The 12,869-nt window shown below is 39.7% G+C and overlaps 1 protein-coding gene across 3 annotated transcripts in view; it reads left to right on the top strand.

The window, feature by feature from the left end:
- The window catches only part of VCL (vinculin), a 56,798-nt gene extending 45,580 nt beyond the window's left edge, over nt 1–11,218 (top strand). For 2 of the 3 annotated variants that reach the window (XM_039727319.1, XM_039727318.1), the window contains exons 16-21: nt 281–583; nt 1,167–1,291; nt 1,611–1,796; nt 7,049–7,252; nt 7,858–7,962; nt 8,641–11,218. In XM_039727319.1, coding sequence (XP_039583253.1) covers nt 281–583; nt 1,167–1,291; nt 1,611–1,796; nt 7,049–7,252; nt 7,858–7,962; nt 8,641–8,787 — 1,070 coding nt within the window. In that variant the 3' untranslated portion in view covers nt 8,788–11,218. Of the gene's footprint in view, nt 1–280; nt 584–1,166; nt 1,292–1,610; nt 1,797–4,741; nt 4,952–7,048; nt 7,253–7,857; nt 7,963–8,640 lie in introns of all 3 variants that reach the window. The other variant, XM_039727320.1, reaches the window with a different exon arrangement.
- The last annotated feature ends 1,651 nt before the right edge of the window (nt 11,219–12,869 follow it).

Genomic DNA, 12,869 nt, shown 5'->3' with positions numbered 1-12,869 from the left:
ATATACTGTGTAAGCCAGCTCTTGACTGAAACTACATTCCATGGTAGAGGAATGAGAGCTTGGGCTGTCATTAACAAGCTTCACCATGGTGACTGTCACAGAGGTACAACAGAATGAGGTAAACTGCAGTAATGCTTTGATCTGATTTCCATGCCCTCTTCTACTCTTCCCCCGACCCCAGTTTTAAAATACTTTTCTGGTTTTGAGCTATCTCTGGAATACCAAATATCCCTTTCCACGGATGAAAGTAGAATATTAATGTATTTGAATTTTATTCTAGGGTTGGTGGATGAAGCCATAGATACTAAATCTCTGTTGGATGCATCAGAAGAGGCTATTAAGAAAGACCTGGATAAATGTAAAGTTGCAATGGCCAACATGCAACCTCAGATGCTGGTAGCAGGTGCCACCAGCATTGCCAGACGAGCAAACCGCATCCTGCTGGTGGCAAAACGGGAGGTGGAAAATTCCGAAGACCCTAAATTTCGGGAGGCTGTTAAAGCAGCCTCTGATGAGCTGAGCAAAACTATATCACCCATGGTAATGGATGCTAAAGCTGTGGCAGGCAACATTTCTGATCCTGGTAAGAATCCAGTCAGCTAATTTAACATGTGCCTTTTATTGACTGGAGATGATGTGAAGTAGTGCTCAATTTTTTTATACAGCTGTGTATCTCCTTTTATGTAAATATGGTGCACACTTATATCTCAGAATGATGAAATCAAGCTCACACCATTAACTGCTGCATCCTGCTGTTCTAAAATGCAATCAAAGGCCTTTGGCATATTCAAGGGAAAAGGATTCAGCATTCTAATATGTTATGTGATTTCATGTTCTTAATTAGAAGCATTTGTTACTTGTTTTAAGTAATACTACTTTATGGAAGAAATTATTATGTAAATTTTTTGATTCTAAAAGTTGTTCAGGGAGTTACTTCGGCTATTGATAGTGATTCTTATTGAACTAAGGCTTTATTGTATGCATGTTGCATATGACACTAACATTTCAAGCATGCAAGTCTGCTGTAAACAATTTGGTAGTTTTTAAACACCCATATTAGTGTACTTGGCACAGTACTTTATAGGAGTAATTTTTGGGGGTAGTGTTCTAAGTATTACAAAGTTCTATTAAATTGGTATTAAACTGGTATTGGAATTTTTGTTCAGCTTTGCAGAAGAGTTTCTTGGATTCTGGATACAAAATTCTGGGAGCTGTGGCCAAAGTCAGAGAAGCCTTCCAGCCTCAGGAACCAGATTTTCCTCCTCCTCCTCCTGACCTTGAGCACCTTCATGTAAGTGTAGGCAGTTTGTAATAAAATACGCAGTAGTCATTGAGGTGTGGATTACACTGAAATTACTTAAGTATATTATTCTTCCTTAGCAATAAAAGGTATTGTCTGGCCAGCCATGCATACAAATAGCCTCAAGTCTAAAAAATATTAATCCAGCATTCAAAAGGAAAGTTTAAAACATGGTATTTTCTTTAACAGGAAGCACTTGAAAAACTGGAAAAATACCTGAGGTCATACAGTCATGTCTTGCCATGACACCATTGTTCGCTCAATCTTTGCTATGTTTCACTGCACTCACCAAGATGTTTCCCTTCCTCAGCTGACTGATGAGCTTGCTCCTCCGAAACCACCACTGCCAGAGGGTGAGGTTCCCCCACCCAGACCACCACCACCTGAAGAAAAGGATGAAGAGTTCCCAGAGCAAAAGGCAGGAGAAGCAATCAATCAGCCCATGATGATGGCTGCTAGACAGTTGCATGATGAAGCTCGGAAATGGTCTAGCAAGGTAAGAAATTGTTGTAAGTGTTTTGTGCTAAATGGATTCTCTTTTAATTTTATTTTCAGGATCAGTGTGTCTTGTCTTCTGACAGTGTCTTTCACAGACTAAATAGTAAAAACACTGGTGTAGGAGAAATTAGAAACCCTTTCAAGATAGAGTGAACTAGGGTCAGCAATACTTAGGATTGCTAGACTGCTTTATTAACGTACCCCTGGGAACACAAATATGCTCTGTATGTCAAGCTGTTTGTGATCCTTGGTGCTGGTATTGCCTAGAGAGTCACTAATACTTATGCTTGTGCAGTCTGACAAGCTAATTGCTATATTTAATTGACTTTGAAAAGTCTGTATGGAAAAGTCCATATGGATGGTGCAGGTGCCAGCTGCAGAAATCGTGACCTGGTTTGTCTTAATTCTGGAAGAAGCTGCAAGGTACTTTGCAGTTAATCTGATGCATTTATGATGAGTAAAGTGACCACATATTGGTGGCCTGGTCTCATTCTTTTGGAGTGAGTTGCCTTTCCTATTAAGGCTGAAATCCTGAATTTCCTTCCCATTTCAGTGCTATGAAGAAGTGTGAATTTGCTGGTCTCATATCACTTTGTTTTGCTTTTCTTTTGTCCCTTCTTCCCCCAAGAGCTATTTTTTTTCTCTGGCAGAAGCTGAGTAAGAAGTTCAGAGATTTAGCCTTCTGCAAGTGTAAATTTAAGGGTCAGAATTTGGCTTTTATAATTTCTCCCTTTTTCTCCACTAAGTTAGGTGGTGAGTAAGGAGAAACTTGAATAGTTTACAGAATCAACTTCAGTGCTTTGGGCTAAAGGAACATCTGTTTTGGAAGCACAGATAAAATAATACAAAAGAAGTTTCTGCAAATCTCTTTGGGTGTCTCTTATCCAAAATCCAGATCTCTATTTTCACCATACTCCTGGATATACCAAACACATTTTTATATTACTAAATAGACAGTACTGGAATATATCAGTGATCTCAGAAGGTGATGTTGAGGCTAAAAGCTTTAATTTCCATTTCCTAAAAGTGTTTTGATGTTGGAATTCCTGAACTTAACAATATAGAGTAGGTAACAAAATGCTTTTACCATATATATACTATATGCATTCTAAATTAAATAGTGCAAAGCCAAGGAGCATACCTTAAAAATCCATGCTGATTATACAAGACCTCCAAGCTCAGTGACTTTAGATTATAAAACACTGTATTCATTGCTGTTTCTTCCATTTGAGACTAACAAACCAGTAAGTCAGCCTGCCAATTGTACTTCTAATTCTTTTTTAACAGCATCAATTTAGCAATAGGAGCTCAGTTATTCTCAGTCTGTTTTGGAGGAAGAAGTTTTAAAAACACTTCTGTAGTCTCTGAACTCACCTGATTGGTTGGGAGAGGGATTAATGGACGGTGCTACTGAGGAATATGGGCTAGACCTGGAAAAAACAGAACTATAAGGTCTTGCTCATATGAAGTCTCAACAGATTGTGTCTCAACTCTCTTTTGCCTTTTTGCTGATCACACTATAAGGTCTTGCTTATATGAAGTCTCAACAGATTGTGTCTCAACTCTTTCACCTTTTTGCTGATCACGGTCTACTGGTACTTTACCTGTAGTAAAGTGGGAGGGGTGGGTGGACCAAGTACTTAGTCTTTAAAAAATGTTGATAACATTGTTCATTCTTCTAAGAATGAAGATGTTTTTTCTCCTTCTTTACAAAAGCTGCTCTTCACTGGGTGGATTCTGGGCTCTCATGTACTCCATTTTTCTCATGGAACACCAGCTGAACAATGTCTACTGCTTTAATTTCCCTGGCTTCCCCCTCATTTGGATAAATCAGAAAATGAGGACTATTTGGTTACTTTTCCTTAGACTAAGACTTAAATAAAAGCTGCCTTTGAAGGCAAGTTGATTTGGCTTACAAGTGTTAGAACTTCCAAAATTCCTGTATGTTGTTGTTGACAAAGGGTTTTTTTTTCCTATAAAAGACTGTATCTTAAGCAAAACACAGTTGTAAATGGAGTTTTTGGTAACATCCCTTTACTTTATTGCACTTGGCTTTAGCTGAAGAAATACAGCTAGTAAACTTGTAGACCACTTTTGTATAGAAATATTGCTGTCTTATTAATGCCTATATTGTTATACCTCTTACCTCTTCCTTGAGAACTTGTCTGACATAATTTATTTGCTTGAACCCCCTTTCTCTTTTTTTCTTTTTGAAGGTAATGGATACAACATATCGTGGCAAAACAGTATCATGTGCTTCATAATCCTCTTTTTTAATTAGTTCCATTTCAGTCTTCTTTAAGAACTGTAATATTCACAGTATTCATGGCATTCAACATCACCTCTTCTTTTTTGAACCCTGTGTTGCTCTTTTACATGTTCTGTGTGGTACCTCAGTACTTGCTTCTACAGTGTCTTCCATCCCATCTCTTTTTTTTTTTTACTCTACAGCAAGCAGTGTCAGTGGCTTCTCTGCTGCTATCTGCTCTTATCACACATATGAATGGGCTTCCATACAAAGCTTTGTATCTGCACAAATACCACAGTCATCAGCTGCTGTGCCTGCTCCTGTGCAGTCAGAACAGCTTCCATTGAGACAGAAAGGCCATTCATTTCATTGTTGACCTGCTAATAAAATGTTCTGTGGGTCAGCCTCTGTCTATAGAAGCTGAATGCTCAAATGGAAAATGTTGCTGCATATTTGAATTGTAATTTTTTAGTATTTTGGATAACTTTGGTTCACAGGTGAACTGTTTCTTCCCTTCTGCTAATCTTATCCTTCCCCTCCTCCCCTTGACCTGATCCTAGAGCTGTCTTGTCAGATCCTGAGAGGCCAAGAGGATGTTTTGGTCACTAAAACTGCTCAGTTTGTGCTCTTCTACCAAATTCTGCTTCTTGTACTAACTGTCCCCTGTTTCTCCACCCTTGCTGCCACCTGCAAAGCCTGATGTGACTGTGATTAATGAAGCGGCTGAGGCTGGTGTAGATATAGATGAGGAGGATGATGCAGATGTTGAATTCACTCTCCCCTATGACATTGAAGATGATTACGAGCCTGAGCTGCTGTTAATGCCAACCAATCAGCCCGTTAACCAGCCCATTCTGGCTGCTGCTCAGTCTCTACACCGGGAAGCAACCAAGTGGTCTAGTAAGGTACTCCTGAGTCCCGGGACTGATCCGCGTGCGTCCGGCCACTTGGAACGCTGACACATTTGCATCACTCTTGATCCCTGCTGGGCCCCGCCATCCTGAATGAATAAGTGTGTCTGCACTTCATTTTAAGGACTGAGAGTGGCTTCACAAGTTTGCTAGATCTGTTTGTCAGTGCCGGATTGAAGCTTGATTGGGGTCACTTATTAATATTCAAAGACTTCCTCTCCCTTTGCATCTGCCTGGTCTTCTTTGTTATGGCAGTTTTCAAATTTTAATAGGGATTGTCTTCCTCCCCTTCGGCTCCTTTTTCCGTTCATGTGGGCTACCTGGGAAGCCTTGGTTAATGGTTTCCTAATGACTTCCGGATACAGCAGTTACAGAATTCAAGAAGTCATTTAAGGTGTCTATTGTGCTTGGCCTCAATTGATGCCGCCAATTAACATCCCTTCCAACAAGGAATGGCTTTGTATGGCAGTGTTAGTGGAAGAGACTGCCTGACTGCTGGCTTGCACTGGGCTGTATTGCAAATGCTGGTCTTGAGAGAATTCTTTTCTGAAGAAGCTGCACTGAATGCTGTTAGCTGCTGAATTGAGATCCTGTCTGTATGAAACCAGTGGAAATCTAACGAGGTTCAGACATTCACAAGTAGCGTGTCTTCTGTCTAAGCACAAATGTTTGCAAGACTGGGCACTTTTTATAGCATGCTGCAAAAAATAAGGTTGGTGTCTCATAACAAACAAAAGTTAGGGGAGTGTGCATCTGTATGTGTGTGTATACTTACGTAGATAGTTATACTAAACCATTTTAATAAAAAGGGCTTTAAAAATGTTCTTGTCCTTTTCAGATTCTGGTGCTTGGATAACTTGTTAGACACTGATCCTTCTACGTGAAAACATGGAAAAGCTCTGTGTTATGTCATTTATATCCTAACTGGTTATAGTAGCAAACTGTTTAGCTAATAGGCCACGGTAACGAATAGTTCAGCTGTTTGGTCACTTTATCTGTAAAATGCCTGGGATATCATCTTCAACTTGCTCGTAGTGAGTCACAGAAGTGTGTGCACAGGCTAGAGGATACCTTGGCTCAGATGGGTTCTCACTGTGTACTCCTTGCTCTGAACTTCATCAGTCATAATCTGTGGGATTATTCCAGGGAAAGCGTGTACTAATACTTAAACTCACTCTGCTATTTCATCCACACAGTAGGAATGCTTCAAAGCACCAAATGGTTCTCTTTTGACTAACAACTTTCTATGAAAGGGAATAAGATAAATACACTAAATGTACTGACAGACTGCTAACAATCAATCAGCTAGGTTTGCTTTCCCTTGCACTAGGTTTCTCTTTGGAACAGTGTGTAAGAAACGGGTTTGCCTTGGTCACAATTAATTCACGTATCAAATATTTCTCAGATGTATTTCTGTGACTGTAAATTTTGATGTACAAGAAATCCTGATTTTCATATAAGAAATATCACTAGATTATCTTTTGATAATCCATGTTCTTCTCTCCTGGAGGCTTTATTTTAAAGGGAGAGATTGTATCAAAAAACATTTATTTTCAAGGAATAATCTTGAAAAAAGTAAAAGTTGCATCTCACTTCCACATTACCAGTGATAAAAGTTGTGTGTTGGATTCTTTTCCGTTTATCCTTTGGCATTATTAGCAGCATAGCTGGTGCTTTAACAACTTCAGTTTCAGATGCCATTGAAAACTCCATGCTCAACTGTTACGACAACAACTGGTTTAACAGGTTGTTTAGCACTTTTTTTTTAACTTTAAAAGAAGTCTTTTTTTGCGGGAAAATCTGGAATTTCAAATGCTAATAACATGCTTTATCTTAAAATCGAGTCATCAGAGCAGTAATTCATTCCATGGACAAACTAACACTTTACAACTTCTTTTTCAGTTTTGAAGTGAGCTTTTTTCCCTGAGTGTTTAAAAAAAAAAGTCAGAAACAAGTAGTTAGTACAGATCTTCCCTGTTCCTTGAAGAAACCCCTTCCGTGTTCACAAGTGGTTCTTCCATCCTTAACTTCTCGGAGTGTTTCTGCCGAGCGACGTGCTGGCAGGAGCAGTGACTGTGTCCTTCCGTGCAGGGCAACGACATCATCGCGGCGGCGAAGCGCATGGCGCTGCTCATGGCCGAGATGTCGCGCCTGGTGCGAGGCGGCAGCGGCAACAAGCGCGCCCTCATCCAGTGCGCCAAGGACATCGCCAAGGCGTCCGACGAGGTCACCCGGCTCGCCAAGGAGGTGGCGAAGCAGTGCACGGACAAGCGCATCAGAACCAACCTCCTGCAGGTAACCGCTCCGAGGCTGCTGTTCCTGTGCCTCTCTCAGTGGGGGTGAGCACAGGAATTGTGCCAGTAGATCATGGGTATCTTCCCTTGGCTTGGGAAGTTTTGTCGAAGTCTGTCTTTTTAGATCCCATGGAAAAATATATATCTATATGTATTTATGTGAACATATATTCTGTAAAGTTAGAATTTGATGTCAAAAGAACTTCTGAAAAAATACTGTGCTAGAAATACTGATCTGTCCTATGTTGGCATTGTATTGTATTTCGTTTCGTTTCTTTGTATCAAAGAATAGTAACAGAAATGCAACAATGTTTTTTCAGTCTCAGGCAAATATATGTATATATATCATGCTATTCCTAACCAAGCAGAATTTGAAAGGAAGAACAGAAAAATGTTGTGTCCATGCCAAATATTCCCACAGCAAGTAAAATAAGATTCAAATATCCTGCCAATTTTTATCAGATAGTCTTGAAGGTTGTAGGATCATCTCTATGCTCATTAATTGTCTAATAGTAAAAGAAAATAAAGTTTATCTGAAGAAAATGAATGCATAATGTATTGGTTCCATTTATAATATGAAGTGGTTTTTTTATCCCTGTTGCTTAGGTCTGTGAGCGAATCCCAACCATCAGTACACAGCTGAAAATTCTCTCCACTGTTAAAGCTACCATGCTGGGCAGAACTAATATCAGTGATGAAGAGTCAGAACAGGTAAGAGGTGTAAAGACTGATGGTAGCATGGAATTGTTGATCACTTTTATGGAGACAAATATACAACCTGTTCTCAGATGTGTTCTGGGAACTTGATGTTGAAGCTCACCTCAGCTGTGTAGGGAGGATAACTTTAGTACAGCACCTTGGTTTCTGGCTCCAGCACTACAGTTCAATAGAGGAACAAGCCAAAATGCTACTCGGGTTCCAATTTTGTGACGAACAACTTGTTAATCTTCTGCTTTGGCCAGTAAAAAGCTGAGGGAAGGACTCGGCACCGCAGACTGGACCTGGGAGGGGCAGGGGCGCCCTCGGGTGGATTCCAGGGGAAACGTTTATTTTCCAGCATCATCTCGAGTCCCCTGCAGCTCAGTTACCTTCCAAATGCATCTTTTCAGGAGAAATCTCACAGCTTTGGCTTCTGAGAGAGGTTATTCTACTTAGTGATATGAAGGTTGTATTCAGATTTTGTACAAGTACACGGTGAGGAACGGGAAGGTTTTGTTTTGAGTCAGGGTAATGCTGGTTCCCAGAGATAGTTACTTCACTTGTATTTTCATAGTTTCAGGCAGCAGATTTAATATATTTGTACTGGGAGGTTTTGTGCACAAAGAGTTGACATGCTACTGTCCTAATCATGCTATTTACTGATATATTGGAAATTCCTTTTTTTGACAGGCAACTGAGATGTTGGTTCATAATGCCCAGAATCTCATGCAGTCTGTGAAGGAAACTGTGAGAGAAGCTGAAGCAGCATCCATTAAGATAAGAACAGATGCTGGATTCACTCTCCGCTGGGTCAGAAAGACCCCATGGTATCAATAAATACTTGCCACATTAGTATTGTTTTCTGTAACATAAAATGCCTTTTTTGGAAACAGAAGAGATGTATTAACAGCAGAAGGTGCTGTATACATGAGTTTAAGATTAGCTTATGGCTAATGCCCCATTCTAAGGGTATGAATTATAAGATACTGCATTTCAAATGTCTTTGGAACACCTTTGATATCCAAGACCTCTAATTTGCTGCCAACAGTAGACAGTTCTTATATTTAATTTTTTTTCTTGTCAAGATTCTCTTAGTGAATTCTGTACTCCCAGAAGCACATTTCATTTATGCACTGTATATTCCAGTAGTTTCCATGTGATGATATAAAACATGGACCTCACTTTAAGCTTGTCTTGAGAGTTTAGGACACTTGGTTACTTGGCAGTTTTTTAGGGACAATCATAGATACAGAAACATTCAACTTCTCAACAGGACTTTATCTGGCTATTCTAAAACCATGCAGAAATGATGGAAGGTTTGGGGTTTTTTGATTAAAAGAGGGAAGGTGGGGCAGAAGAACAGTTGTAAACTGAGGATTAAAGCTCCATGTCTGAAATGCTTTTTGCTTTTGATTCTTGCCTGGCAACAGTACTTCAGCAGAAACTGGAGCTGTCTGTGTTCCCCTCCTGTCACCCTGTAGGAAGGCATTCCAGAACTCTCGTACTGTATGGAAAGGTTTTGCAGATTGTTAGTGGCACACTGTTGACAGCTTGAGCCTTATGGCTGGAGACCTTAATCATGGAACTCTTTCCTTGCTCAATGAAGCAATGTGTTGAGCTGAAAAATCCTGATTCTGTTAACTTAGCTGCATGTCCAGGACCAGAAAATGCCACATGCTGGCTCATTCGTTTTGAAAACCAAATGAGCACATGCAATTATTTTTATTTCCCTCATCCCTCTATCTAATGTTATTCCAGCCACTCAAGTTGAAAATTAAAAGATAAAGATACTCAGTTTAAAAATACCTTTAGCCTCACTGCTCTTCTTTCCAAAAATGCATAAGCTTATTGAAACCTGAGCTCTGCAGGGACATGAAACCCTCTTTAGGTAAGCTGGTGCCTACCAGCAAATGGTGGTTCCTAATGCTGCACATACCTCATTATTTTTACTGTTTGTGGAGTTTGGAGTCTTCAAAATCTTTTTTTCAAGTGAATTGAACAAAGTGTTACTGTATCTTTAAAAAAAATCCCAAACAAAATAATAACAATAAAACCCCCTCAAACTCCCTCCCCTTATTAAAACAGACTTATGTTTTATATCTTTCCATAATTGAATATGCCTTCATATATATACATATATATACAGATACACATATATTCATATCTGTTCATTTAATGGAAAGGAAAACTTGTTTGAGAATGAATTTCTACATCTGCAAGGAATACTTGCAGACTTTTGCCCAAATCAGCACTGACCTCATAATGCCCTCTTAATTCGCTGAGAATCATTGCATGATCAAACCACCTTGAATAGAAGTGTCCTTGGGAAAAAACTTCTCAGTCTTAACAGCTCAAAGGAAGAGACACAGCACACTCAGCTGTCCTCTACCTGCCTGCAACAGTTATTCTGTGCTTGGACCTTCTCCCCTCCACCCCCTTCATTGCACTGTTGTCTAAAAAGGGAAGTTAAACTGTTGATAATACAACTGTCTCAAACTGACCTCAGCAAGAGAAGGCGTGTTCTTCTTGAATTTGCTCCTTGTGTCTGGGTATCATGAAATATTTGGTACTTAGGATCTTTCCCTAGTACTCTCTTCTTGCAGTTACCTGCAACAGGAAGAGGAAGGAAGGGGTGCCAGAGCCTTAACCTGGATGCATTTGGTTGGTTTATATCAAAACTTTAGCATAATTTTAATGTAGTAATTTCTATTTAATAGTACATAACACTGAATATGTAGGGATTATTTTAAAGGGATTTTCTAAATAGTCTTCCTGTTTTGCTTTTCAATGCTCCTCACATCCCCTCATCCTGCTCCTGCCATCCAGGCTTCTGAGATTTTTTTTTAATTATTATTATTTTAGATCACTGTTTAGTTGCTTGAATGATATTAATGCAATATTACTAATGCCTTTAATACATAATTGTTTATGCCAAAGATCACTTTTTGTTTATTGAGGAATGTTTGCAGGAGAATTATGAATCATGGTTGCGGTTGCCTTTGATATTCTTCCAGAATGTTTGCTCTAAGTTCTCAAACTGTTTATAGAAGCTGAGATACTTGACCACCTTATGCAATTACTGCATTTTTGAACACTATTGGTCTTCAGAGCTGAAGTGCAGCAAAAATTTCAACAAGACCATGAATGTCACTTAGAAATGTTTTACCACTATAAAACTTTGTTTATAAACCAAAATGTATTGTATAGTCTAATGTTTTCAACCTTTCTTTGGTTCTGTTAAAACAATAAAAAAGCATTTGTACAAAAATCAGCTTCTGAGTGTTAATGATAACAGCAGTGGATGATGCTGCAACAAGAAGAGCAGAAAAAGACTAAAGCAAAAGAACAGTTGTGTCTGCATGTTCTGAATAGAAAGAAAGTGCAAAGTTTCTAAAACATGAGAAGATTAAACAAAGGGGTTTTTTTGGTCTTTTGTGCCTGTCAAACTAGTAATTAAATAATTTACTGGAAGCTGTGTTCAGTGGGAAAGAACAGATTTTCCTGAGACCTGACAGTGATCTGTTAAGAAAACTTAAAATGGGGTTGGTCTGGTCCTGCCAGTAAGGGAAGAACTCTGACCAGCATCTTGTTAATGTGAACTTTACTTCTTAAAATGAATGCAAGGGTGATGAGTATGAAACCACTGTTATATTTCCTTCACTCTGACACTGTAAGAACATCTTACATTTTTTCTTGCTAAAAATTTCTACCAGCACACAATGTTGTGACTTGTTGGAACCAATGTTTATTGGTACTGTAGGACCAAACATAGCCCCATAGTCCCAGAGGGCACCTGGTATTTAGTAATAATTGGTAAAATTCAGAGTATTGTACTGTTCACAGTTCTCTCCATATCTGAAAGATGAGACCCTGACAGACAACCACTTTGTCAGCACTCCCAGAACTGGATGAGGAGAAGGGGAGATCAAAATCTAGCAGTGTAATCCCTTGCTAATGATACCATCTGATTCCCTAAACTCGACTCTTCAGAGAAGTGCTAGTACATTTACAATGTTTATTGGTACTGTAGGACCAAACATAGCCCCATAGTCCCAGAGGGCACCTGGTATTTAGTAATAATTGGTAAAATTCAGAGTATTGTACTGTTCACAGTTCTCTCCATATCTGAAAGATGAGACCCTGACAGAAAACCGCTTTGTCAGCACTCCCAGAACTGGATATGAGGAGAAGGGGAGATGAAAACCTAGCAGAAAACCTTGCTAATGATACCATCTGATTCTCTAAACTCTACTCTTCAGAAAAGTGCTAGTACATTTTTTTTTTTAAACAGAACAGGAACACAGGCCCCCTTCTGCTTTGTGTGTTTACATAACAGAAGGATACAGAAGGAAACCAGCACCTGTACAAGAAAAGGTACTGGCCTCACACACTTGCAACCATTTCCTTGATAAAACACATCTCCATGCCCAACTGAAGGTGAGTGACAGTGAGTTGTGGTGGTGAGCAGGGCTGCCCCTGATAACAGCTGTTGTGGGAGCCTCCCTGGTGCCCAAGGTCCTGGAACAGACAGGGTTTGTTCAGTCACACCTGGGGGGCAGTGCTGGGGTCAGGACTGGAGCTCTGACACTCCTGTGTGTCTCAGCTCAGGAAGGGTGTCAGCTCTGAAGGGCCATGGGGCAGCATTTCCAGGCTGCTAATGCACAGAGCAGCTCCAGCTGCTCAGACTTCAGCTTGGGAGGTTAGCCATTACCTCTGAAGACATTTCTTCTACAAGTACAGTAATGAAGGATGCCATTTGCTGAAACACAGAGCACTGGTTCTTCATGGTGCTGTTTTATCTACTGTAATTTTAGAAATTCAAAATGGTTGTTTATGGCCAAGTTTACCCTAATGATATTACTGAAGCTACAGAGACTATATGCCCATTTCTTTCCTTACTGACTTGCTGCCAGGGTTCA

Source organism: Passer montanus, unplaced genomic scaffold (genome assembly GCF_014805655.1).
Source record: "Passer montanus isolate IOZ18808 unplaced genomic scaffold, ASM1480565v1 scaffold61, whole genome shotgun sequence".
Taxonomy (NCBI): domain Eukaryota; kingdom Metazoa; phylum Chordata; class Aves; order Passeriformes; family Passeridae; genus Passer; species Passer montanus.
The sequence above is the reverse complement of the archived record's forward strand: the minus strand, read 5'-3'. Positions and strand labels throughout refer to the sequence as shown.